The sequence below is a fragment of the Anolis carolinensis genome, unplaced genomic scaffold (assembly GCF_035594765.1).
Source record: "Anolis carolinensis isolate JA03-04 unplaced genomic scaffold, rAnoCar3.1.pri scaffold_32, whole genome shotgun sequence".
NCBI classification, from domain to species: domain Eukaryota; kingdom Metazoa; phylum Chordata; class Lepidosauria; order Squamata; family Dactyloidae; genus Anolis; species Anolis carolinensis.
In genome coordinates, this window is record NW_026943841.1 from 276340 (window position 1) to 300306 (window position 23967).

Sequence of the window (23967 nt, forward strand, 5' to 3'; positions counted from 1 at the left end):
CCTCCCTGATGATTACTCTAGTCCAATGTATGGCATACTCCTTTTGGTTCAGTAATGCCTTCAGTAGTAGCTTTTATTTCCTCATAGTTTGCCATGAAATACACACATTCTATTTTTTCAGAAGTTTTAGGAGTGATCATGATATTTTGCTCTCATTTCTAATGCAGTGTAATATTATTCTACAACATTCTTTTGAGATGAAAAATCTACAGTGCAAAGTCGAAGTCATATTTTCTTTCTACAACCATGAAGATCTGCTAAGTAGGGGACAGCTTAGCCCTCATTGCCATTATTTTTATTGGGGAAATGGGGTGTACAGTTAATAAAAATAAAGAAATCCCTGTGTGTACATGTGGAAAAAGTAGTAAAACAAATTTATTTTCTGCTGTCAGAATAATTCGAAGCATATTATGTACACAGTATTCTTCCATAGGATTTTTTAACCATTAAGTTTCATTTTCTCAAATTATTTTCACACATCTAATTATTGAGAGTAGTTTCCAGTGCCTTTTTTGCGCAATTTAACTAGAAAAACATATATGGGCCTTCTCGCCATCTCACATTAATTACAATGCAGTCAGTACATTGTTAAGTGAATCTGAAATACAAAAAAAAAAAAAGATAAACTAGATACATTCAGTATAGACTAGAAGCATAGAAATATGGATTGATGAACCCTCCCCAGTCTATCACATGGAAGATATTTTTGAGTACAACTCTATTCCCCTAGATAGCTTGACTAGTGGGTCAGGCATGATGGGAGGTGTAATTCAGAACATCTGGGGGGCATTAAGCGAGCACAGGAATGGTTATCAGAGCTTTCCCTTATTTAAGGAGACATCATTGTAGCACTTTAACGATCAGCAAAATAGTGATGCTGTCCTTTTAAGTACATAAAAGTGAACTATCGCAACAAAGACAAGAGACTGGAATTATGTGCATTTGGGTCTCACAAATTGTTAGTTCCCCCTTGTATCTTGCTTACTGCTTCCTTCCAGTGTAATATTGGAATAGCAAATAGATAAAGGGTAAGGGAAATTAATTATTATAGTATCTGACTTGTGTATGTAATATTTGACCTGTGCTTTTCTCCTCTCCATGCAATCTTTTAGGCTTTGATTGGAATTTGGTATTCAAGTGGGATTACATGACACCAGAACAAAGAAGAGCACGGCAAGGAAACCCAGTCGCTCCCATAAAGTATGTTTCTGCCATCACCCTTCCCCTCACTAAACAATGTTGTTGTTCTTAGTAAGTGCAACTTTGAGTTACCATCTCCCAAGTTATTCGTGGCAGACTGCTCTTGAATTAATTAGCCTGTACACCATGAAACACTAAACTCGCAGAGAATGTTGGAGAATTCAAATCCTGTTTCTTTTATAGATGTGCATAGTTATTAAAAGGCATTAAATGTATTTGTTCTAGGGATAAAGGAACAGAAATGTATACTAGGACTCAGCCACCTCTTGGAATTATTGGCTGACAGTAAGAGAAGAAATTTGCACTATTTCCAATTTGTATATATCTCTAGGTGACGGTGTTTCTATTTTTTTTCTGTTATCACAGAGGGAGAGTAGATCGACATTGCAGACTGGATCTAGTCCCTGTATGGCCTAAATTCAAATCATCTGCAAACTGGAGAGGCCCTAAAGATCTTGGAAAGAGACTAGTATCTGGTGCCATAATGGTGTCATATGAGCTTCACATTTGCAAATTTCAGGGAATAACTACAGCTTCTAAGGCAGTGGTTCTCAACCTGTGAGTCCCCAGGTGTTTTGGCCTACAACACCCTGAAATCCCAGACACTTTACCAGTTGTTAGGATTTTTGGGAGTTGAAAACCAAAACATCTGGGGACCCAGAGGTTGAGAATCACTGCTCAAGGACTTTAGAGACAGACTCCTCTAATATAGATAACCAGAACATAACAAAAAGGTTTCGTTTGTAATACAAACAGAAATATTCAGTTTGAGGTTTTAATAAATCTGATTATCCTGTGGTAATAGACAATGTGTATTTCTACTCTTATTTCCTTAGAACACCAATGATTGCTGGCGGGCTTTTTGTGATGGATAAGCTTTACTTCGAAGAACTGGGAAAATACGATATGATGATGGACGTATGGGGTGGAGAAAATCTAGGTATGATTCTTTCCTGAGAATTATTTTTTGAAGAAAAGTAAATTGAAAGGTAACCTAATTTTTTTTGAGTTCATGGCCTTTAGATCTCTGTCTGGACTGGATTAAAATGATAGTTAATACTTTAAGTGGATTATTGGCAAAGAGTCAACCACATCAAGTCTCTATTCTAAAACCAGAGCTTTGTTGGGGGGGAAAACCTGAATGGGGAGATTATGCCTTAAATAGACATTGTCCTCAAAATTAATTTTTAAAAAAGAATTAAGGGATCTTTTTCAAAAGTTGTAGATAACTTCAAAATTCATTCTTTTTAACTAATTAAATATTACTGCCAAAGTGTCTCACTGAAGAGAATTTTAAAACGCTTAAGAAAGGCACATAGCTCATAGGCCTAATCATCTTGTGCGTATATTTTAAGAAATCTATTAGAACGTAGTTACCTGAGGGCTGAACTAATTAATTTTTATTATCAGCCCTAGTAGATACTTGGCACCTTGTTTCAAGATGGATTGTGATTTTATATATCTTATTATCACTTCTAAGATCGTTCTTTTTATGCTGACACTTTCATTATTGGTCCTTATTTCCAGGTGTTCGCATAAGAGCCAAGCAATTACATACATCTATAAAATCATGGTTGGCTATTAAACATTTAAGCATTTTTAGTCATTTGAACCACAAGGGTAAAAAATGCTTATTCTTTCTGAAAGGACGTAACTATATAGATGGCATAAGGTTATCAGATTGTTTCTTTTTTAAAAAGGCAGACAAAACTGAGATTGATCTGAACTCTTCTTTATTGGAAACAGTGAAATCCAGTAAAATTTCTAGAGATTGCTTTTAGGAGTATTGTGTAATTAGAGACCAAAAAGCATCATATGAGGAGAAAAAGGAAATGACGAAATGTGTTCTTCTTGTGTATAATTTTATTGCTTTTCCCCTGATGACAGAAATTTCATTCCGTGTGTGGCAGTGTGGTGGAAGCCTTGAAATAATCCCATGCAGCAGGGTTGGCCATGTGTTTCGCAAGCAACATCCTTATACCTTCCCAGGAGGAAGCGGTACTGTTTTTGCAAGGTAATTTGGCTTCAAGTTAAGTTGTGAAAGCTAGGATTCAGTCCTTACCCAAAGAAATGCCAAGTGGGACTCAAGTGCATTGAAACTTTTTCAGATCACATAACTAGAGCCTCTGGTGTTGCAATGGGTTAAACCCTTGTGCTGGCATAACTGCTGACCGACAGGTCAGTGGTTCAAATCCAGGAGAGTGGGTGAGCTCCCTTTGTCAGCTCCAGCTCCCCGTGTGGGCACATAAGAGAAGCCTCCCACAAGGATGGTAAAACATCAAAAATCCGGGCGTCCTCAGGCAATGTCCTTGCAGGTGGCCAATTCTCTCACCTCAGAAGTGATTTGCACTTCCTCAAGTCACTCCTGACACACACAAAAAAGGAAGGTCACATAACTGTGATTCTTTGCTTTTATATGCCATGCTTCTATCAGCATGGAATGCAGGGCAAGCTTAAAAACTCGATAATAAAAAGTTAAAATGCAATTAAACAATCATAACACCATTACATTTTTAAAAAATCATTTTTAAAACTCAGTAATACAAGTTAAAAATTCAGCACAAATATAGAGCCACATGGGAAAGGGTCAGACTGAACAATAGTACAGCAAGCCAGCCTTTGCTCTTCTCTCTTCCTCTCAGTCCTTACTTTCCAACCGACAACAATTCAGGCTTGCATCAGAAACATTTCAGCCCTAGAGAATGCAAGTTAAGCAGTTATGTTGGTTTAAAGTTGCCTTATTGGATCATTCCAATAAACATATTATATTAGAAGTATAATTTTAAGAGCCTTGATAAGCAAATTTAAAAAAGCATTTGATGTACTTTAGAATTTTAAATCCTGAGTTAATCTTGGAGGGGTTACATGCTGACAAAAGATACTTAAAGGGTAAAGAAAAGTATAAGAACCACTAGCATGCAGCATGTCCACACACAATTCTGTTCTTACAGTAGTCTAAATGTCAAAAGATATGTAGTACTCAGATTAGTAAAGAAAGGTTGGGAAAGGCTTTCCCAAGGATTCTGTGGTGACCAGAAATATATTTTCATAATTAAAACTAGTGTATCAGTGACTACTGTTACCAGTTGTAGGAGGGGGATTATTTTATTATGAAAAAAAAAATGATTTTGCTCCAAGGGTCGCAAAAATGACCTTGATGGCACTTGTGACCTGTGGTGAAAAGAATAAGTGCACAAATAAATTCCATGTTTTGAAATGCTTCCAGAAATACACGTAGAGCAGCAGAAGTCTGGATGGATGAATACAAAAACTTCTATTATGCAGCAGTGCCTTCAGCCAGAAATGTACCTTATGGCAAGTAAGTTGTTGATTTTGTATTGCTCAAGACAATTTTGGGCCACTTGATTTTGGAAATGACATATAAAAGATAATCTATTAATTCTTAACCAATTCTCTTAAATCTCTTCTTTAATTAGTTAAGATACTTTTAACTACAAAAATAACAGTACACAGATTATTATTATTATTATTATGTTTATGTTTATTTATACCCACTTTTTCTCTCCACAAGGAGACTCAAAATGGCTTACATTGAAAACATTTCAATACAATAACAGATTGTGTCAGTTTTCAAAAATTGCTGTTTAAAAAAACAAATAAATAATGTTTTTCTTCTCTCAATAGTATTCAAAGCCGATTGGAGTTGAAAAAGAGACTTAACTGCAAACCATTCAAGTGGTATCTTGAAAATGTGTACCCTGAGTTAAGGTGTGTACTTGCTGTGTGTTCAATTTAAGATTTCCAATCCATGTGAGATCTGGAAACTTGTATTTATCTCTCCTTGTCATTTGAGACTATAGTGGGCCCTTGATACCTGCCAGGATTTGGTTCCAGTGCATGGCGTGGATACCAAAATCCATGAATACAAAATCCCCATTATATATACAGGGGTAGTAAAATGTATCCCTTATAAAATGGCAAAATCAAAATCTGATTTAAGGATTTTAAAAATAAATTTTTAAGCTGTGGTTTGTTGAATCTGTGGATGAGAACCAACTGTATTTTATTGACTTTTTTCAGTATACTCTCAAGATCTCTAATATTTGGTATGTGCAACAAGTAAAAATGGTGTTGCTTAGAGTAAGCTACTTATTTAATATCAATGCCAAGTAGAGGTAGTGGCCAACAATACCAAATGGAGTTGTGAAAAAGTTGCATGGTAAACTACAGTTAATTGCTAAGATAAGATCAAAGGTTTTGGAGTACAACAGGTAGACATTTCTTTACTTTTGGCCAAGCCTAGCCATTTTAGTGACAGATCTGATGCTGACTAGCAGTCAGAAATGCTGATGTTTTGTATTCTCATTAAACAGGATCACACACACACACACACACACACACACACACACACACACACACACACAGATATATAATGTATGTATATAATATACACATATACATGCACACACGAATGCATCCTTAGCTAGCATGGTATAGAAAGACCTTTTCCTATTCCTAGGCAGGAAGAGTTTTCCGTATGAAGGAATATTCTCCCAGTCAGAAAGTCTGTTTGGCAACCAGTGATGGAAGAAGCTGATAGTGGATGGGGCTTGCCTTGCTATTTATTTGTCCCATTTAATTCCATGCATGGAAGTAATTCAAAAGAGATGGTACAGTGAACTGAGTGACATGGAGGGTTGCATGAATGTAGGCTGTCCATACATGTAGAGAAATAGGATACTTTATAATCAGACCAACATAGCATCATACTTTTAGATTGTCAATATCTTATTCTATATACAAGATATTGACAAACATAACTTTCTTTTAGTTCAGTCTGAATGTAAGTTAAGGGGAGAAGGTGGAACTTATATAAGAAAAACGTGTATGCTAAAATTAAATATAGGCATACCATCTGGGTTGCTATCAAGGCATAGTGGGTTTTTAATTTTGACATTTGTTGACATGACATCAGAATTAAAGGTTTTTGTTTTGTTCTTTTGTTTTGTTTTTCAGGGTACCTGATCACCAAGATATAGCTTTTGGGGCTTTGCAGCAAGGAACTAATTGCCTTGACACTTTAGGCCATTTTGCAGATGGCGTTGTTGGCGTCTATGAATGTCATAATGCTGGGGGCAACCAGGTTGGTATAGCAATTAGTAGTGTGTAAATGGCTGTGAGAAATCAACTTGATTTCTATTTTTTTACTGTACCTTAGTGAAAATATATTTCATGGTACAGACCTTTATTTTTCAGAGGATTTTTGTCTACTTTCTAGGATTTACCAAAGCAGGAATTACTTTTAAGAATCTGTTCTGGGATACAGTGATTTATATCTGCAGATGTCTCAGCAATCTGTAACAATTCTTTTATTACTGATAATATAAAGTGTCATATCAGTTAGTGGCCATTTTCTAATGGAAGCCCTTTGACCTAAAAGAGGCTTCTGTAAGCTGCATCCCGAATAACACTTTCCCAAGGAGTCTCCAGATGTCTGGAGCAGTTCTGTGAAAATGTAATAATAATAACAACAACAGCAGTAGCAGCAGCAACTTTATTTTTGTACTCCACCTACATCTCCCCACAGGGACTCAGGGTGGCTAACATGAGGCCAAGCCCAAATTTCCACAATAAACAAGATAAAATACATTTACAACAAAACAAACATCATTGACATTTAAAATTACACAGATTAAACCACCATTTTAAACAATAATGTAATGGTAAATAAAACCACCAAATAAGAACAATATAGCTATTAAAATAGTAAAAGGCTGGACAGTGGTGCGAGGAGTGCATAATTAAAGTCTGATGAGGTAGATAAAAGTGCTGTAGTATAAAAGGAGAATTTGGGGTAATAACTGTACAGAGAGAGAATGGGAATCATCTCAGATCCATTGATGGAAGAACCAGCTGCATCAAAGAACCAGTTTATTAGTAAAAGGGAACACCAATTGGGTACATCCCAAAGATTAATCTTAACATAAAGATTTTGGAAGTACTGTACAATATTGCTTAATGTTATTAAGACATGGCATGCAATTCTAGAGAATTCTGTTGCTGGGGACAGATATTGTCTCTGTGCACATACAGTAGAGTCTCGCTTAGCCAACATGAACAGGCCAGCAGAACTTTGGATAAGCGAAAATGTTGGATAATAAGGAGGGATTAAGGAAAAGCCTATTAAATAACAAATTGCTTTATGATTTTACAAATTAAGCACTAAAACATGTTTTACAATAAATCAACAGAAAGAGCAGTTCAGTGTATGCTAACGTTATGTAATAATTACTGTATTTACGAATTTAGCACCAAAACATGGCAATGTATTGAAAACATGGACTACAAAAACATTGACTATTTAAATACAGACTGTATTGGATAAAACAGAACATTGGATGAGTGATGGTTGGATAAGCGAGAGACTACTGTATGTGGGAGAGAACCTGAAATTTCAGCAGATTTCCATTGTCAGCCTCTGGATATTAAGATTAATTGAGACGCAGGAAATTATCTCACAATCTATTTGAGACAAGAAGGACAAATTACGTATTTTAAAGAGCTTACCTAGCTCAAGTTACTAATTCATGTTTTCTTAGTTCAGTGTTGCTCTATTGGTGTACACTTTTCTCCATATCAATATTTTTCCCAAGCCCTTTCCTCTTTCTTTCTATCAATATTTCTCCAACATTTTTGTTTTTAAAGAAGGAATTCTAAGCAAAGAAGCAACTGCATTTCACATCTTTTTTGGCCAAATTACTTCGAGTCCACTTTTTATCACTGTGGTTCTCCCCTTGCGCAATAATAATCTCCCTGAAGGGGCGGCTCACAAAAGCACTCCAAAGTGCCACACACATAAAAGACACACTACATAAGCATATAAAACGATGACAACATACATTTTACCCACACTTTCTCCTAAAAACGTCACATAATAAGATTTAAAATTCCATAAAGCACAGCAGTACCTGCAGATAAAAATAATTGTCTTCAAGTATCAATCCAAAGTGCCAGAGTGAAGCAATCACTAAGTCCTTGACAGCCAACAGTGCACACTGGGCTTGTTCGAACTTACATACAATTCAACTTAAGCAAACTTACAGAACCTATCTTGTATGTAACCTGGGGATTGCCTGTATAGTAATTATCATTTCTCAGTGAGTTATTGTAGGGCTTTTTCTATTTCTATATCCATTTTGGTGACACAGCATATGAAAATGATCTGGCTAAACAAAAATCAATGAAATTTCTGATGTGAATACTGAAGCACAAATTTCACAGCTCAGAGGGAAAATGTTTTCAGATTGAATATTACAGATTCTGGTGTATAATAGTCTGCAAGTAATGCAGTGTTAAAATAGCCATGTTTGTCTGTGCAGTTTTCACTTGTAGCAGAAGTGCTGTCGAATGCTTAAATTCAATTATGTCCCAGTTAAAGTAGATCAACTGAATCAATGGAATTTGCATAAGCGTTGACTTAGAATGTTCCCATTTGTTTAGTGAGTTTACTCTATTTGAGGATTAATTGGATTTAGGATAGTTTGTTCCTGTATTTTAGAATCCAATATGACTCATAAAAGAAGCTGAACCTCTAGTTGGCTTTTCCAAGTGCCACAATGATTTTCAGGCATCACAAATGTACCAAATGTTTATTGCACCTTCTTGGTTAGCATTTTATCTCCTTGGTCTTGTATCTTTAAAATACGTTGCTGAAGAACATATTTTTCAGCCATGAGAAAGGGTGACTATTTTGGTTTCCAATTGTCATTGGCTGGAAAAAAGGAATGTGGGCCATTAGGTTTCTTTAAAAAAAACTTTTCGGAAAGATTAAGCAATCTCAAATGTATTGTCTATAATTAAGGCTCCAAAAGTGATACTTTCCCATAGCATTGGAAAGTTGCCTAGCAAAAATTGATGAATGGTTATTTTAAAGAGCGTGTAGTTAATCAAATGCAATTATGCCGACCTATTTATTACTGCGGCATTCAGAGTGCAATAAAATGCTGAAAAATGAGTTTAGCTCTACTCATTGTTGGAACAAAAGGCTCAACTTGGAAACAGAAGATTATACTGAGAAGAGTATATCAGTGAAATGAAAAGAAATCATATTTTGGAAATAGATCCTGGCTAGTATAAGTTTTCAACTTGTTAGGCTTCATGCAATTGCCACTGTCACTAAGAAACTTCTTGACATAACCCTATTAGCTCTGTCACTTACTGGATTTCTTTGGCCTGTTCTTATTCACAATACAACCAGATTCCATGTGATGGCATCTACCATATGTAGATTGCAAAAGCATGCCTATATATTTTGAGTCATGTGAATTGAATCTTCTGGATACAACTGTTAGTAATATATCAGTAGCTTTGTGGTTATTTGGATGAGAATACCTCAGTTAGACAGGAATCATACTGAAAGTAAAACAAAATTGACATATTCATAGGAAACAAGAGGGAAAAGGGCATGATATTGCTATTATCCAATGTAAGAAAGGGCTACATCATGATAAGGCAGAAATGGGAAGAAACTCTCAGTATATATTCAGAGGGAATCCTGAATCAGCAGTGGCTTGATATATGTCCCTAATACCATATATTACAGGTTTTGCAAGGACAGGTATAAAATGCCATAGACAGATCAAAAGTTGTCTCCTTGTCTGTTCTGTTCCCTAATTTATTATGGGTGGAGCAAAGTGTGAACAGATCTATATTGTATTTTCTAATCATAATATGTTCCTGTGATGCTTGCTGAAAGCTGGTTTGAGTTGGTTAAATGTTGTTGTGCTGTAGAACCAGCAGAGGGTAGTATTGGCCAATGCTGAAACGGATGTAGCACCGAATTATTTGGAAAAAAATCCCAAGTTAACATTGAGCTTGCAAAGGATCACACCAAATCTCTGTGGTAAATTAGTTAAATGTTTCTTGCTATGTAGAAAGTACAAGAAATACCAGTAGCTTTCATTGTGGCTCAGATATTTGTTTCTAAAAATGTTTCTATTTTTGTGGCTTTTCCGGTATAGCAGTCAGGAAAATGAAAACTAATAATAAAAATAACAACAACACTTTATTTGTATACCCCTTTATCTCCCCGAAGGGACTCAAACTGATGAATTTTTAAAGCATTATGCCATATCGATGTAATTGTGAATTGTTTCTGTATTTCAGGAATGGGCCTTAACAAAGGACAAGTCAGTGAAACACATGGATTTGTGCCTTACTGTTGTAGACCGAGCTCCTGGCTCACTCATAAAACTTCAGGGCTGTAGAGAAAACGATGGTAGACAGGTCAGTATCTGGGTATAAATGTAGTTGACATTTCCTTTAGATGTTTATTCTTCTTTCCAGACTCTGGGTACACTCAGCTGTAGCCAGACTAGAATATAGACATTAATAGCATAGTTCATTTGGAAAGGGGGGGGGGGTCTCTCTGCCCTGCAAATTAGCCAATTTTCTTTCTTACAATCCCAGTAGGCTCTGTTTCTGGCAGTGAGGAGTGGAGGAGCCAGAAACACATAAATCCAGTGACAGTTTCATTTGATCAGTTACCCTTTTACGTGTATCCTCATATCCCAAAGCTGAGTGCAAATCTAGTCACCTTCTCCTACTCAACATCCTGCAGACCTTTGACAAATTTTTATGTATAGACATCTTTGATAGATTATATCTTGTGATTTTTTTGAACAAAGGTAACATTATCCTGAGGGTAAGAGCTGATCAGCAATGAAAAATGCTGCCTTGGAGTGTGGTACAGTCTATCTGCTCTAGAGATTTTCCTGCATAGCAGGGGGATGAACTGGATGTCCCTTGTGGCCTCTTCCAACTCTAGGATTCTGTGATTCTGAGTCCACTGAGAAACTAGAAACCCTAGCTACATAGGTTACTACGTTTGCAATTTAATCCCTGGCTTTCACATTCTTCCTGCCTGCCAGTTCTTACCATATATCGTTCATTTCCTTCATTTAATCAATAGTAATCCCAAGGTGACATGTTTTCACAAGCATTATAAAATTATTTAAACTTTATACCATAATTCTATATTCCCAGTTACTGTTTGTGTCCTCATTTTTGTATTTATAGAACATTAGCCTCCTTCATGATTCTTATAACAAACAGTCCAGTTTCAACTTTTTTTTCTGCTATACTCTCAGATTGGCTGGCTTTGGTAATAAGGATGGCTCTGGAATTCATTCCTCCCCAGCACTCTTCCCATTGTATCTTCATATAAAGTTGTGAAGTTTTGTTATTCCAGAAGATTGTATTAGAGATTCTAGAATGTCTTGTATGAGAAAGTGAATGGATGGTGGCTTAGAGGGGAAGGAATGGATTTTATTTCTGCGACATGTCAGCATGTAACTTTGAATGTCATTTGATTTGCAGGCACCACATTATTAGTTATCTTTCAAAATCTCATAGCCTGAAGCTTTTTAAAATACAACATGGAGCTTCCAGGAGTCTATACTGTAATGCTAAAGAGAACATTGGTAGCAGAGTAGGACTTTTTTCCTTTATCCTAATTCATTGAATCCGAATAACTTTTTGCTTTCTTTTTCTCTCCTAGAAATGGGAACAAATTGAAAGCAATGCCAAACTGAGGCACGTGGGCAGTAACCTGTGTTTAGACAGCCGAAATGCCAAAAATGGTGGCCTGACTGTTGAAGTTTGCAATCCTTCGCTATCACAGCAGTGGAAATTCACACTTAATCTACAGCAGTAGAAGGGCTTGCACAGAAATACTGTCTCATTTCCTAAACCTTGGGCAACATTTTGATTGCATTACTGATAACTTTATATACCTCAGTATTCCATCTTTGTCTGAAAGCAAAGTGAACAAAAGGGAAGCAAGTGAACTGGGGACCCTGCCATTGTCTGACCAGATGTAGCTGCAGCACAGCTCTCTCACTCCCTTCCACCACAAAGGCTGACCAGTTCCTTTCCAGCTTCAAGCTAGTACTTACACAGCAAATGGTTAACATCCCTAGGAACCGCAGGTGTACAGTAGGAAACTGCTTCCACACACACAGGGAGGGAGGGGAGGGAATCATTGGGAGGGAAGTAAATTGCTTGGAGAAGATTATTGGCAGTTTCCATTTACATAGAAATCGGTGTTTGTGGTTTCCAGAAATCAAAGAATCATTTTGAAGGTTTTACCACGTGTACTTTGTATATTTGACCATGGACTTTTCTATGACAGGACTCTAAATATAAACATTATATATAAATATATATATATTGTCAAACTTTACAACTTTCTATCAATTTTTCCATCATCCTGTAATTTATCAACAAAGCATTTTAACACTTTACCGGAAAGTGGATGGGACATGTTGTAATAGAGGAACAAAGCTCTGTGAAGAATCAGGTCTGTGCTGCTGAGTTGGGTTCATGCAAACACTGGATGCTTTTGCTTTGTAAAGTATGCCTACGTTGTGCTTCATCCTCCTGAGAAACACCAGGCCTCTGTAGAAGGGGCGATCGAATGGCCAGAAGGGGCTTGCACGCTTCATCTCACCAGCATTGTCACCTCCAGTTGAGGAATTCATTCCGTGCGCTCTGGGTCTCTGTAAACTTGGTCTTTGTGTTGGGCAATTCCAGACTACTTTGTCTTACAGGAATAGTTCGCTTTTTAAAAAATAATAATACGGGAATAATGCAGCTGTGAGGGTTTAGTCCTTAGAAGGTATTCACAGTATGATTTTCTTTTCTCCTTTCTTTTCTTCTTAAAACGTCATCAGAATGACAGATAGCACAAGACCATAGTAGCCTTCTTGTGGAAGCATGAGCAGCTAGCTACTAAATATCAGCCTTGAAGCTGTTGATGCACCTGCTCTTGGTTTTATCATGATTTAGGGTTTCTCTTTTGTCAGTCTCCTAACTAGTGCTTCAGAATGGGCTGTAGGACTGCAGTGTGGGCGCAAGTAGTACATTGAAAGCAGTCATTTCAGTCCAGTGCTATTTTTATATCAACATAATGTCAGAGGTGGCTGCCACTTTTGGCTGTTTTCTTCCCACCCCTCTGGCTAGGCCTATGCTTCTGAAAAATGTCTTTATGTAAGATTTTAAAATAGAAAATGAAAGTAGCATCCCTAAGATGCCCTCTGGTGATTACAAAAGGACAAAGACAAATGATTATGCAATCATGTCTTGACAGTATTCTCCTTGGACTGTGTGGGTCTGAGAGTATTTTATAAGCTGCATTTTCCCTGACAGCTGCAGTGTTTGCAACATAAACATGAGCATCTCTCCATGCAAAGAAGGACTTAAAATGTTAGTCCCGTCTCAAATAGGCAGGTATACATTTGGATTTATATGGCATGCTTGTGATCTCTGCAGGTACTGTTTTGAGATGTTGTATGAACATAACATGGTATGGCCCTATAGCACTTTTTTCTTTGGATGAAGAGTGTGAAATTTATCCTCTTTCCTTTTAATTTTTCCTCTCCGTATTGAAAACTCTCACATATGTTCTGTTCAAATATGATCTTGGCAGCAGAAAAAGAAATTCTATTTTTCTTCTTCTTTAGCATCTCAAGACTTGAGATGAAGATGGCAATTGAAGTGAAGTCATTACTTTGGAATTAGCACTGGACTTTTAGCTAGATAGCAATATAGCTATATAATCCAATGTTTCTGGGAGAAAAATTAAGCTATATGTTTAAGTTCTCCCTCTTGTGATTCAAAAGCCTGACAGTCATACCAGCTGTTGTTTGCTGGAGTTCTGGAAGTTGTTACCTAACCAGATTCATTAGTAAATTTTGTAATGTCTCCCTATTCCTAAAGAGTTTAAATGCCAGCTGTGTATTGTAAATGGGAAAGGTTTTTCCCCAGGTTCTAGAGATGTTAGACAGAAATGATCTCCATCTTGAGACTACGCTGTGGTTGATATTGTTGGGTGGTCCCTTGGTCAGAACACAAACGGTGATATGATGTTAGATATGTTTACATGACACAGTGTGCCAAAGTTATTTACTGTAATTTCATTCTTTAAAAATAAAAAGTGTATGGATTTCAGGTGCAGTGCACCAAGACTGTCACACACAACCTCTGAGTAGTGGGGTTTTCTAAGGAGTCCTGTTCAGAAACCTTTGAAGTGAACTGTGGGTATGAAATGGCAGCCAATGGTGGAGAATAACTTTAGACATTTAAAATAGCCAAATACTTTCCTTTCCCCTCCCCTCCTCTCCCCTCCCCTTCCCCCAAACAAATTGCAATGCAATGTCGTCTTTGTTCTAACCTTAGCTTTTTCAAAGCGAAAATGATGGTGGTACATGTGAATTTCATTTTGCAAATTAAATCCAGTTTGGGAACTGTTGTTTCAGTTGGTTCTTTAAAATCTGCTGTACAAAGCTTGTATTTTGTTCATTTTATAGATGGAAACCATCCTTGAAAAAACCTGTTTGTTTAACTTAAGGAAATAAATACTTTATAGATAAGATGGCGCCATTTTCTGTGATTCTGGTGTGTGTGTGTGTGCTGTAGACTTCAGACCTTAAATCTCAATACATGAATTTCAGTTAAGACTTCTGATCTGTTTGACCAGTCTGCTTTTATGTAACACATCTATAAATCAGAACATTTTGATGTTATCTGGCAGTGAAACTCCAAATTGCCTATATGTGTGTGTGTGTGTGTGTGTGTGTGTGTGTGTGTAAACTTTTATCCCACCCTATCTCCCCAAGGGGACTCAAGGTGGTATATGAGCTTGGATGCTTTATGAATTGTAATCTCAGATAGTTACTCGTCAAGCTCTAATGTGAACTCTATTTTAGTCTTGCTCAAACGGTTGGATGCACGTAGTTCAGGCATGGGCCTTGGGGTCACATTGTGGGCCTGGCTGGGAGGACCACAAATTGCAATGCAATGTTGTCTTTGTTCTAACCTTAGCTTTTTCAAAGCGAAAATGATGGGCAAACTAAGCCCCCTGGCCTTAGATTGCCCATGCCTGATCTAGACAAGATTTAACATAGCTATGCGAGGGTGTAAGTCAAGACGTGTTTGTCTTCCTCTTCTCCATATGGCAGAATGCATAGATGGGTTTTTAGCAATTTTTTGAAGACAAGGAGAGAGGGGCAGTTTTTAGTTCTTTTGGGAGGGAGTTCCAGAGATGGGGAGCGATCACAGAGAAGGCCCCCTTTCTCGTTTCAACCAGCAGTGCTTGAGATGAGGTTGGGACCGAGAGGAAGGTCTCCTCCCCAGATTGCAATGCTAGAGCTGATTTGTTTACGGAGAAGCAGTTCTGCCCAAACTGTTTAGGGCTTTATAGGTAATAACCAGCACTTTGTATTTAGCTCAGAAGCAGATCATAGAATCATAGAATAGTAGAGTTGGAAGAGACCTCATGGGCCATCCAGTCCAACCCCCTGCCAAGAAGCAGGAAATCACATTCAAAGCACCCTCGACAGATGGCCATCCAGCCTCTGCTTAAAAGCCTCCAAGGAAGGAGCCTCCACCACAGCCCGGGGGAGAGAGTTCCACTGTCAAACAGCCCTCACAGTGAGGAAGTTCTTCCTGATGTTCAGGTGGAATCTCCTTTCCTGTAGTTTGAAGCCATTGTTCCGTGTCCTAGTCTGCAGGGCAGCAGAAAACAAGCTTGCTCCCTCCTCCCTATGACTTCCCCTCACGTATTTGTACATGGCTATCATGTCTCCTCTCAGCCTTCTCTTCTGCAGGCTAAACATGCCAAGCTCTTTAAGCCGCTCCTCATAGGGCTCAGCAGTCAGTGGAGTCGTCCTCTCATGATACGATGCTCCAGTTAGTAACCTGGCCGCCGATCTTTGAACTAGTTGCAGCTTCTAAACTATCTCCAAAGGCAGTCCCATATAGAGAGCATTGCAGTAGTCCAAACGGGAAGCAACTAAGTCGTGGACTACCATAGCCAGATCTGGTGTCTCAAATTATGGGCGCAGCTAGCACACAAGTTTTAATAATGCGAAGGCGCTCCTGGCCACCACTGACACCTGGGGTTCCAGGGTCAGTGATGAATCCAGGATCATCCCCAGACTGCAAGCCTGTGTCTTCAGGAGGAGTGTGACCCTGTCCAGCACAGGCTGCAATCCCACACCCTGATCCGCCTTCCAACTGACCAGGAGTACCTCTGCCTTGGCTAAATTTACCTTCAATTTATTAGCCCTCATCCAGTTCATCACTGATGACAGGCACCAGTTTAGGAGCAGGATGGGACTTGGGTGCTTTTTCTCCCTTGGCTAATAGAACATTTGTCAAATGTCGCGAAGGAGAAGAAAACATGCAGCCTCACCCTGTTTGCAGTAAGACTTATTTTCCTTTTCGATGCATCAGTTCTGTTCTCTTTTTTCCTTTGTGTGTGTGTGTGTGTGTGTGTGTGGTGGTGATGGGGGGCGGGGCGGGTTGGAAAGGAACTGGAGAGGACCTAGGTATACTTTTCTAAAATACCGCATGATCCTATGCCTTGTCTATGCTGTGGCTGGAATGAACATTTCTTCGATGGTGCCTTCTCCTTGGACAGGCTGGACCTTCACAGTAAGTTCCCAGTGTTCCATTTTCCTCAAATAACTTGTAGTAGTAGATCGAATTTTTTCACACAAACAGGAAATTAAAATGCTAGGCACGTAAATTACAAAGCTTTGCTCTCCTTCTGAGAAGCTGCGGGGTTGTGTGATGAATAATTGTTTTTAAGCCTATCTGTAGATTGTGGCTCTTTTACTTACAGTTCATAGTTTGCAAATGGAAGTAAATGAAGCATTTTTCTGAGGATTAATTCACTAGATGCTACACAAACTCTGACCTGAAAATATTGCAATGAACAGGAAGAACATTCTTTTCTTTTATTAATTTCCTAAAGTGCATTCATACATTTTCACTGTTGGATGAAATCCATTTTCATCAAATAGCACAATAAATAAGGGACAGTACATATGGATGAAGTTACTTTGGTATTCTCCAAAGATCTGTCTCTTAAAATGCTCCATCTTAGTAAATAATACTCTCAATATTTAATTCAATATACCTTCAAATATGCAGATCATCTGTTGTGTGTGTATAACTGGAATTCTTATTTCTGGTTTTAAATTCCTGCAGTTCTTAGCTGTTTGTTCCTTGGACAAACACTGATGAAAAACTTAGGTTAAGAGTTCATCAATTTACATCAATAGTTTGTCACCATCTGCTCTTCCACACTCTTTTCTTATTTAAACAGTCCATTGGTTCTTTCTCTGCATTTCTAGCATGGATGTCAAAGGATTTTCACTTTGCTGTGTAATGTTTAGTGCCAACACCTTTCTGGCTTGAGGTTTAATATCAAGGTATTTAGTGAAAAGAATTTATCTCGCTGGTGTTATAAAAGTCTCTCCTAAATAATCTACTTAGTCCTTCAAGGACATTTCTCCTCTTGAAGGTCCAACAGTTCTGTTTCCTAAAATATCCATTTTTTATTTCCCATGTAAAGCACCTCTTGCTTACTTCTAAAAAATGTTATTTGGTTGTCTTTTATGGAACAAAAAGAGAAATAAAGGGGTCATTTGGTCATTTACTGCTCAGGATAGTTCATAATTTTTATTATTATTATTAGTAGTAGTAGTAGTAGTAGTAATATACAAATATACGAACACTAAAACATTAAATGGTATTGAACATTAAAATAGGATTAAATATAAACAGAATTTAAAAATTCCCAGTTAAAAATCATGTAAACAAATTCAAAGTTAAAAAGTTAGAAACCACAGCATCCCCTGAATTGCTCTTAAGACCCTTCCATCTTTAAAAGGCTGTCTAAATAAAAAGGCTTTAGCCTGCCGCCGGAAGGACAGCAAGGAGAGGGCCATTCCTGTTTCCCTGGGCAGGGAGTTCCAGAGTCACAGAAAAGGCCTGCTCTCATTCTCACCAATCGTTCTTTAGGTGGAGGTGGGACTGAGAGAAGGGTCTCTCCTCAAGATCTCAGGACCCAGGCAGGTCTGTACAAGAGGACGTGGTCAGCAAAATAATCTATCTAGGGTTTTAAAAGGTCACAACCAGTACTTTGAATTGTGCCTGGAAACAGACTGGCAGCCAGTGGAGGTGCTGCAACAGGAAGGTTGTCTGTTTCCTGTAGCCAGCTCCAGTGAGCAGCTCTTTGGACCAGCTGAAGTTTCTGAGCACTCTTCAGAGGCAGCCACATATAGAGTATGTTACAGTAATCGAGATGGGATGTAACTAGGGCATGTGCCACTGTGGCCAGATCTGGCTTCTCAAGGAACGAGTGCAGTTGGCAGACAGGTTTTAATTGTGCAAAGGCCCTTCTGATCACCGCAGATACCGGGGCCTCCAGGTTCAATGCCGAGTACAGGAAGACCTCCAAACCGCAGACCTGTGTCTTCAGGGGATGTGTAACCCCATCCAGCACAGGCTGAATCTCTATTCCCTGTTCTGCTTTCCGACTGACCAGGAGCACCTTTGTCTTGTTTGGATTAAGTTTCCATTTGTTTGCCCTCATCCAGTCTATTACTAATAACATGCGGTGGTTTAGGGTCAGGACAGCTTCCTTGGCATTAGGTGGAAAGGAGTAGTAGAGCTGGGGGTCATCTGCATACATGTGGCACTGCACTCGAAAACTCTGGATAATCTCTTCCAGTGGTTTCATGTGTGTGTGTGTGTGTGTGTCTATCTACATACATACATACATACATACATACATACATACATACATACAATTTAGGGACCCAGTTGATGTTGAAGTATCTTTTCAAAGATAGTTGTAGCTCTTTGGCTCTTCTAGGTCAAGCTAGGGTGGTCACTTGGAAGAAGCAAAGAGGCCAGCACTGAATCATCACTTCCTAACAATGGAAATCCTGCGTGGTTAAAACAGAAGTTGACAACTTGTGGCCCTTTAGGTGTTTTCATTGCACTTCCTGTCAACCTGTATCACTAGTCATGCTGCCTGATGAAGGTTGCAATTCATCAATATTTGGAGGACAATAAGATGCCACCCCTTGCTTTACAATTCACTCCTCCTAGCAGTCTATGGGTTCCTTGAATGTCCTGGCTCAGCTATCACACATTGAAAGGAGGAGGCAAATAGCTCTTCATTTAGAAGACAACTGCAGTTAAGTCAGGGCCCATAAATCACTAAAGCTTAAAGAGCATCCTTGCCTGTGAGAGTCCAATTGAGGAGACAATCATACTCAGCCACGAGTGATCAAATATATTAGCATAGTAGGTCAAGCCATTCTGGGCTCTGAAATAAAGCTGGAGTCAAGAATCAAGCAAGGTCAACGAGCCACATGAGTCACAAACAGGTCCTCCTCTACACTAGCCAGAAAGCAGGCCATTGTCAAGCAGCCAAGGCAGGCCCTTAAACAGCTGCAGCCAGCTACTCTTAATTAGGAGCTCTCCTCTTGCCTTTTTCTGATCTGCTTTCTTCATTTGCCAGGTTGTTGGACTCAGCTGTGCTGCTTCCTCAGCTACTGCTTCTGGTAGGTCAGCTGTGCTTCAACAAGGAGGGCTTCAGGGCTCCCCTTGTCCTCAGACTCCAAGTCTGGATCCAGGCCCATGGCACTGTGTGACAATCCAATTAGAGATTGTTCCCTCTTGTTTGCCTTGCAGCGTGGCATATGCCTCACATATCCCTGCAGTTGTCAATTGTATACCAAAATAGTTTATACAGGTAATGTTTAAAATAATAATATGGATCCTGTTTTGATTGGTTGGCTTTATTCCAAGTTCTCTTATGGGACATGGAAGCATGAAAGACTATGGAAAAGCCTGGGAATCTGGTCTTGATTTCAATAGTTCAGTTGTGGGGAATGTGAGGTGACTGCCTCTTGTGGGGAAAACCCATGGCCTGCATGCTGCCCCCTTGGCAACCCCTGGAGTGGCCTGAGCCCTCCCCAATTTCCCCCCAAAGAACTTTCAAGTGTTTCCCCCAATGCAAAAATGTGCACAAACATGGAACTTTGTCTTTCCATATCATAAAATCTTTCATCCTTTTTAAAAGTAAGAATTTAGTTGAAAACAGCAGAAGTCCTATGATATCCCTTTTAATGCATCTGGATTATGTTGGCCTAGCATGCAAGGGGAACATGGACAAAAATTGGTCCAAGATCACTCACAGCTGCTCATCCCTTGCATGTCTCTCATCAAAATTCCACAATTTATCTCATGGTCAAAACACAGGAGATTATTTACCCTTGGTCTTTCCTTTTTAATCTTAGAGAACATATTTCTTGGAATATTTAGGTTTTCCAGCACAATTCTATGGTCAACTTGTGTTGAAAGTTGATCATAAAATTGCACTGGAAGAACTAGAGATGGTCTCTAGGAATTGTAAGGTCCTCCAGCATGACTTTATGATCAACTTGAAGAAGTTGACGATAGGGAGGACCTGGAGCTTCATAGAGTGAACATTTTAATTGAACCCACAAATAATCTAATCATCAAAAGTCAAATCCACAGCTATGGAGAGCCAACTTGAAATGCAGAACGCATGCAGTCCCTGAGTTATAAACATCTGGCTTACAAGTGACTCATGCTATGGTTTGCAAAGATACTATATGTGTGTTAACTGGAAAATCAAATGCATGAAATCTATTAGCTAAGCTTGCAGAGACCTGGGGAACTGATTTGTAACTGTTGCTATCCTGCTGCTGGAGAACCAGTTTGAATAGGTTTATGTTCAGGGTGTGTGTGAGAGTCTACGGAGTACTGGCTGGAAGGAAGATGGCTCTGTACTCAGAGAGGCCTGACTATTTCTGAGGCCTTGTTTGCTGCTGATCTTCACTGGAGCAGATTTTTGGACTAAGAAAGAACTGCTTATGACTGCTGATTTCTGTAAGCAATCAGAGGGACTATTGTAAATACCATTGTTCTGTTGATCACTTGGAATCAGTAAAAAGTCCTCTTGTTATTTGTACTGCAAAAGCTGAGTGGTGCATCATTCTGCAGGTTGACTCTGGGCTCACGGGCACACGTAACAGCTTCCATCTTTCATCTACAATTTGCAACAACTCATAGTTAAGAATAGGGGTGAGACAACAGGAAGTGAGAGAAATCTATCCCTCAGAAGGGAAATTCACTTTTCATGGAGAAAAGTGGTCTGAACTGAAGCTTTATCACCAATCCTTGTTACTACAATGAGCTTTTTTTTCAAAATGCAATGATCACAGGGACAGAAAGTGAGGTGAAATCTTCTGAACAGGGGCACAGGCAGCCAAACAAACACCACAGGGGTGTTAACCCTCCCCTATGCTATCCAAAGTACATATATATATGGCTGGAGTTACACTGAAAAAAATGTACCTGTCCCAACTTACACACAAATTCAACTTAAGAACAAACCTACAGAACCTATCTTGTTTGTAACTTGGGAACTGCCTATATTTGGTTTTCATAGGTCCCCCAACTATACTGAAGCAAATTCCACAGTGAGTATACTTCAGCTCCATTGGCAGCAGTGTCTAGATCAAACTACGGCCCGTGGGCCACATGTGCCCCCCCACCCCGAAAATATTTATCCGCCCCCCAGTGTATTTGCCATTGCTACCTGTCCTGTGGGTTTGTCCCCGCGGTGGCGGCTCCCTCCTCCTCTGCCAAGGAAGGCGCGTGCGGTGCCAAGGAGAAGGAGGGACTTTTCTCGCCACCGCCACCATCGAGGAGGGTGCATGCGGCACGAGGGAGAGGGAATAGCGTGCATCTTTCCTGCCTCCTCCCTCACCCAGTGTGCTCCTTCCAAAGCTTTGCTTGTGTTTATTACTGTATTTTAATTATTATTTATTGAGGGGTGCTTTTCTTGTGCTTTTGGTGCACAAAGGCAGAAGGGGGTTGGACTAGATGGCCCAATGGGTCCCCTCCAACCCTCTTTATGATTATGATTATTAACATTGAGGCTATATTTGTTCCTGTTTTTTTATTAACTTCAAAATAAGATATGTGCAGAGTGCATAGGAATTTGTTCATAGTTTTTTTAAAAACTATAGTCTGGACCTCCAATGGTCTGAGGGACATTGAACAGGCCCCTTGTTAAAAAAAGTTTGGGGATCCCTGGTCTAGGGAATGCTGAAGCTCTCAGTAGGCTCTCTGGTGACCCACAATTGCATAAGCTATATTGCTTTCCACTCACACCATTTGGATGCAACCCCGTGTTTCACAGTTGCCATAAATAATGCTTAATTGGAGGACTGTTGGAGATGCCTGGAAAATTATCTGCTTTTTCTCCATTTAAATGAATACTGAACTCTCAGACCTAATGCATACTTCTTTTGCCGTTGCCAATGACGTGAGAACACAGTGTGAATGTTGATTTTCAGCCATATCTGCAGCATAATGGCATAAATCATAACATGTCATGGCCTTCCTGGCAAGCAGGAGAAGCCACCAATTCCTCATTTCAAGTTCCACATTTTAGCACAGCTATTCACGGCATCTTTCCATATGTTTCAGATTTTAAATCTTCATTCACCATTTGTATAATGTATATATTTATTATTTTAATAGCGTACCGAGGATGGACATTTATTCCAGACTTCATGTATTCACCTAACATTTAAAAGGTTATGTAAAATTCTAGGTATTTTTATAATATGATGAAATGTCAAATCTTTGAATTCAAAACTTGAAGTTTTGGAGCATGGGTTGTTTTTCTTCCTCTCATTAAAGCTTTCTAATAGTGCCAAATCAGCAAGTGAGCAAATTCCACAGTACGTCAACTGTCAAATATCATCAAAATGTTAAATGACATGGTAAATCATTGCCAGTGAGCAATCAAATACTCTTCACCATCAGGGAATGCATTCGATATCAGGTATAAATATTGCTGAGTATAAAATGAATTTTTTTGCTGAGCATAGGCCAGAATTTTAAAACTGATTTCATACCCAGCATTTTTCATTATGTTGTCAAAGGCTTTCATGGCCGGAACACTGGGTTGTTGTGAGTTTTCTGGGCTGTATGGCTATGTTCCAGAAGCATTCTCTCCAGACGTTTCACCCACATCTAAGGCAGGCATCCTCAAAGGTTGTGAGGTAAATTGGAAACTAAGCAAGGGAGGTTTATATCACTGTGGAAGGTCCAGGGTGGGAGAAAGAAGATTTGTCAGTGATACAGTTGTACATTGTACTCCCCGAGATTTATCCATGCCTTTGGACTAAGTTGAGCATGACCTGAGTAGCTCAGGCCTCCAGATCCTATGGGCCTTGATTCCATGTATTTTACAGATAATTTTGAACATTTTTATTCCATCTCCCATGTCTCTCTCCCTCTGGGTATGTTTACCAAGCAGAAGTAATGTTTGAACTTCCCTGGCTGAATACCATAGACCGGTGGTTCTCAACCTGTGAGTCCCCAGATGTTTTGGCCTTCAATTCCCAGAAATCCTAACAGCTGGTAAACTGGTTGGGATTTCTGGGAGTTGTAGGCCAAAAACATCTGGGGACCCCAGGTTGAGAACCACTGCCATACTCATGCGAGCTGCAGTTTTACAAGGTCTTTAACTTTCTCTGCCAAAAGAGAAAGTTGGAGCCTCATAGCATTGAGCCATATCCGTTAAAGTGGTATCAAATTGAATTGATTCTACAGGGTAGCATCAGACCATCCCTCCCTCTAATGCACACACACACACACACACACCCAAACACCACCATCACCACAACATCTTCCTTATAATTCCCATAAAAATAATACCCAAAGAAGCAAGTAATCTATATTTGATTGTATTTCAAAGTTGCCGATTGTAAACAAACTTTGTTGAAGGGGAAAGAAAAGAATCACATGACAAGAAATCAGAGTGATATTATAAATCCATTTAGTTGTTTGGTTACCACATTTCACATTTTGGAACTCAGAATTTAGCTCATGGTGTAGAAA

General features: G+C 39.0%; 1 protein-coding gene across 1 annotated transcript in view; it reads left to right on the forward strand.

Annotated features, from left to right (window-relative positions):
* Positions 1-14591, forward strand: part of galnt2 (polypeptide N-acetylgalactosaminyltransferase 2) — a 75770-nt gene extending 61179 nt beyond the window's left edge. Inside the window, exons 9-16 of the mRNA XM_008124424.3 lie at positions 1113-1200; positions 2037-2140; positions 3088-3214; positions 4427-4519; positions 4846-4929; positions 6178-6304; positions 10327-10446; positions 11720-14591. Coding sequence (XP_008122631.1) covers positions 1113-1200; positions 2037-2140; positions 3088-3214; positions 4427-4519; positions 4846-4929; positions 6178-6304; positions 10327-10446; positions 11720-11875 — 899 coding nt within the window. The 3' untranslated portion in view covers positions 11876-14591. The remainder of the gene's footprint in view (positions 1-1112; positions 1201-2036; positions 2141-3087; positions 3215-4426; positions 4520-4845; positions 4930-6177; positions 6305-10326; positions 10447-11719) is intronic.
* The last annotated feature ends 9376 nt before the right edge of the window (positions 14592-23967 follow it).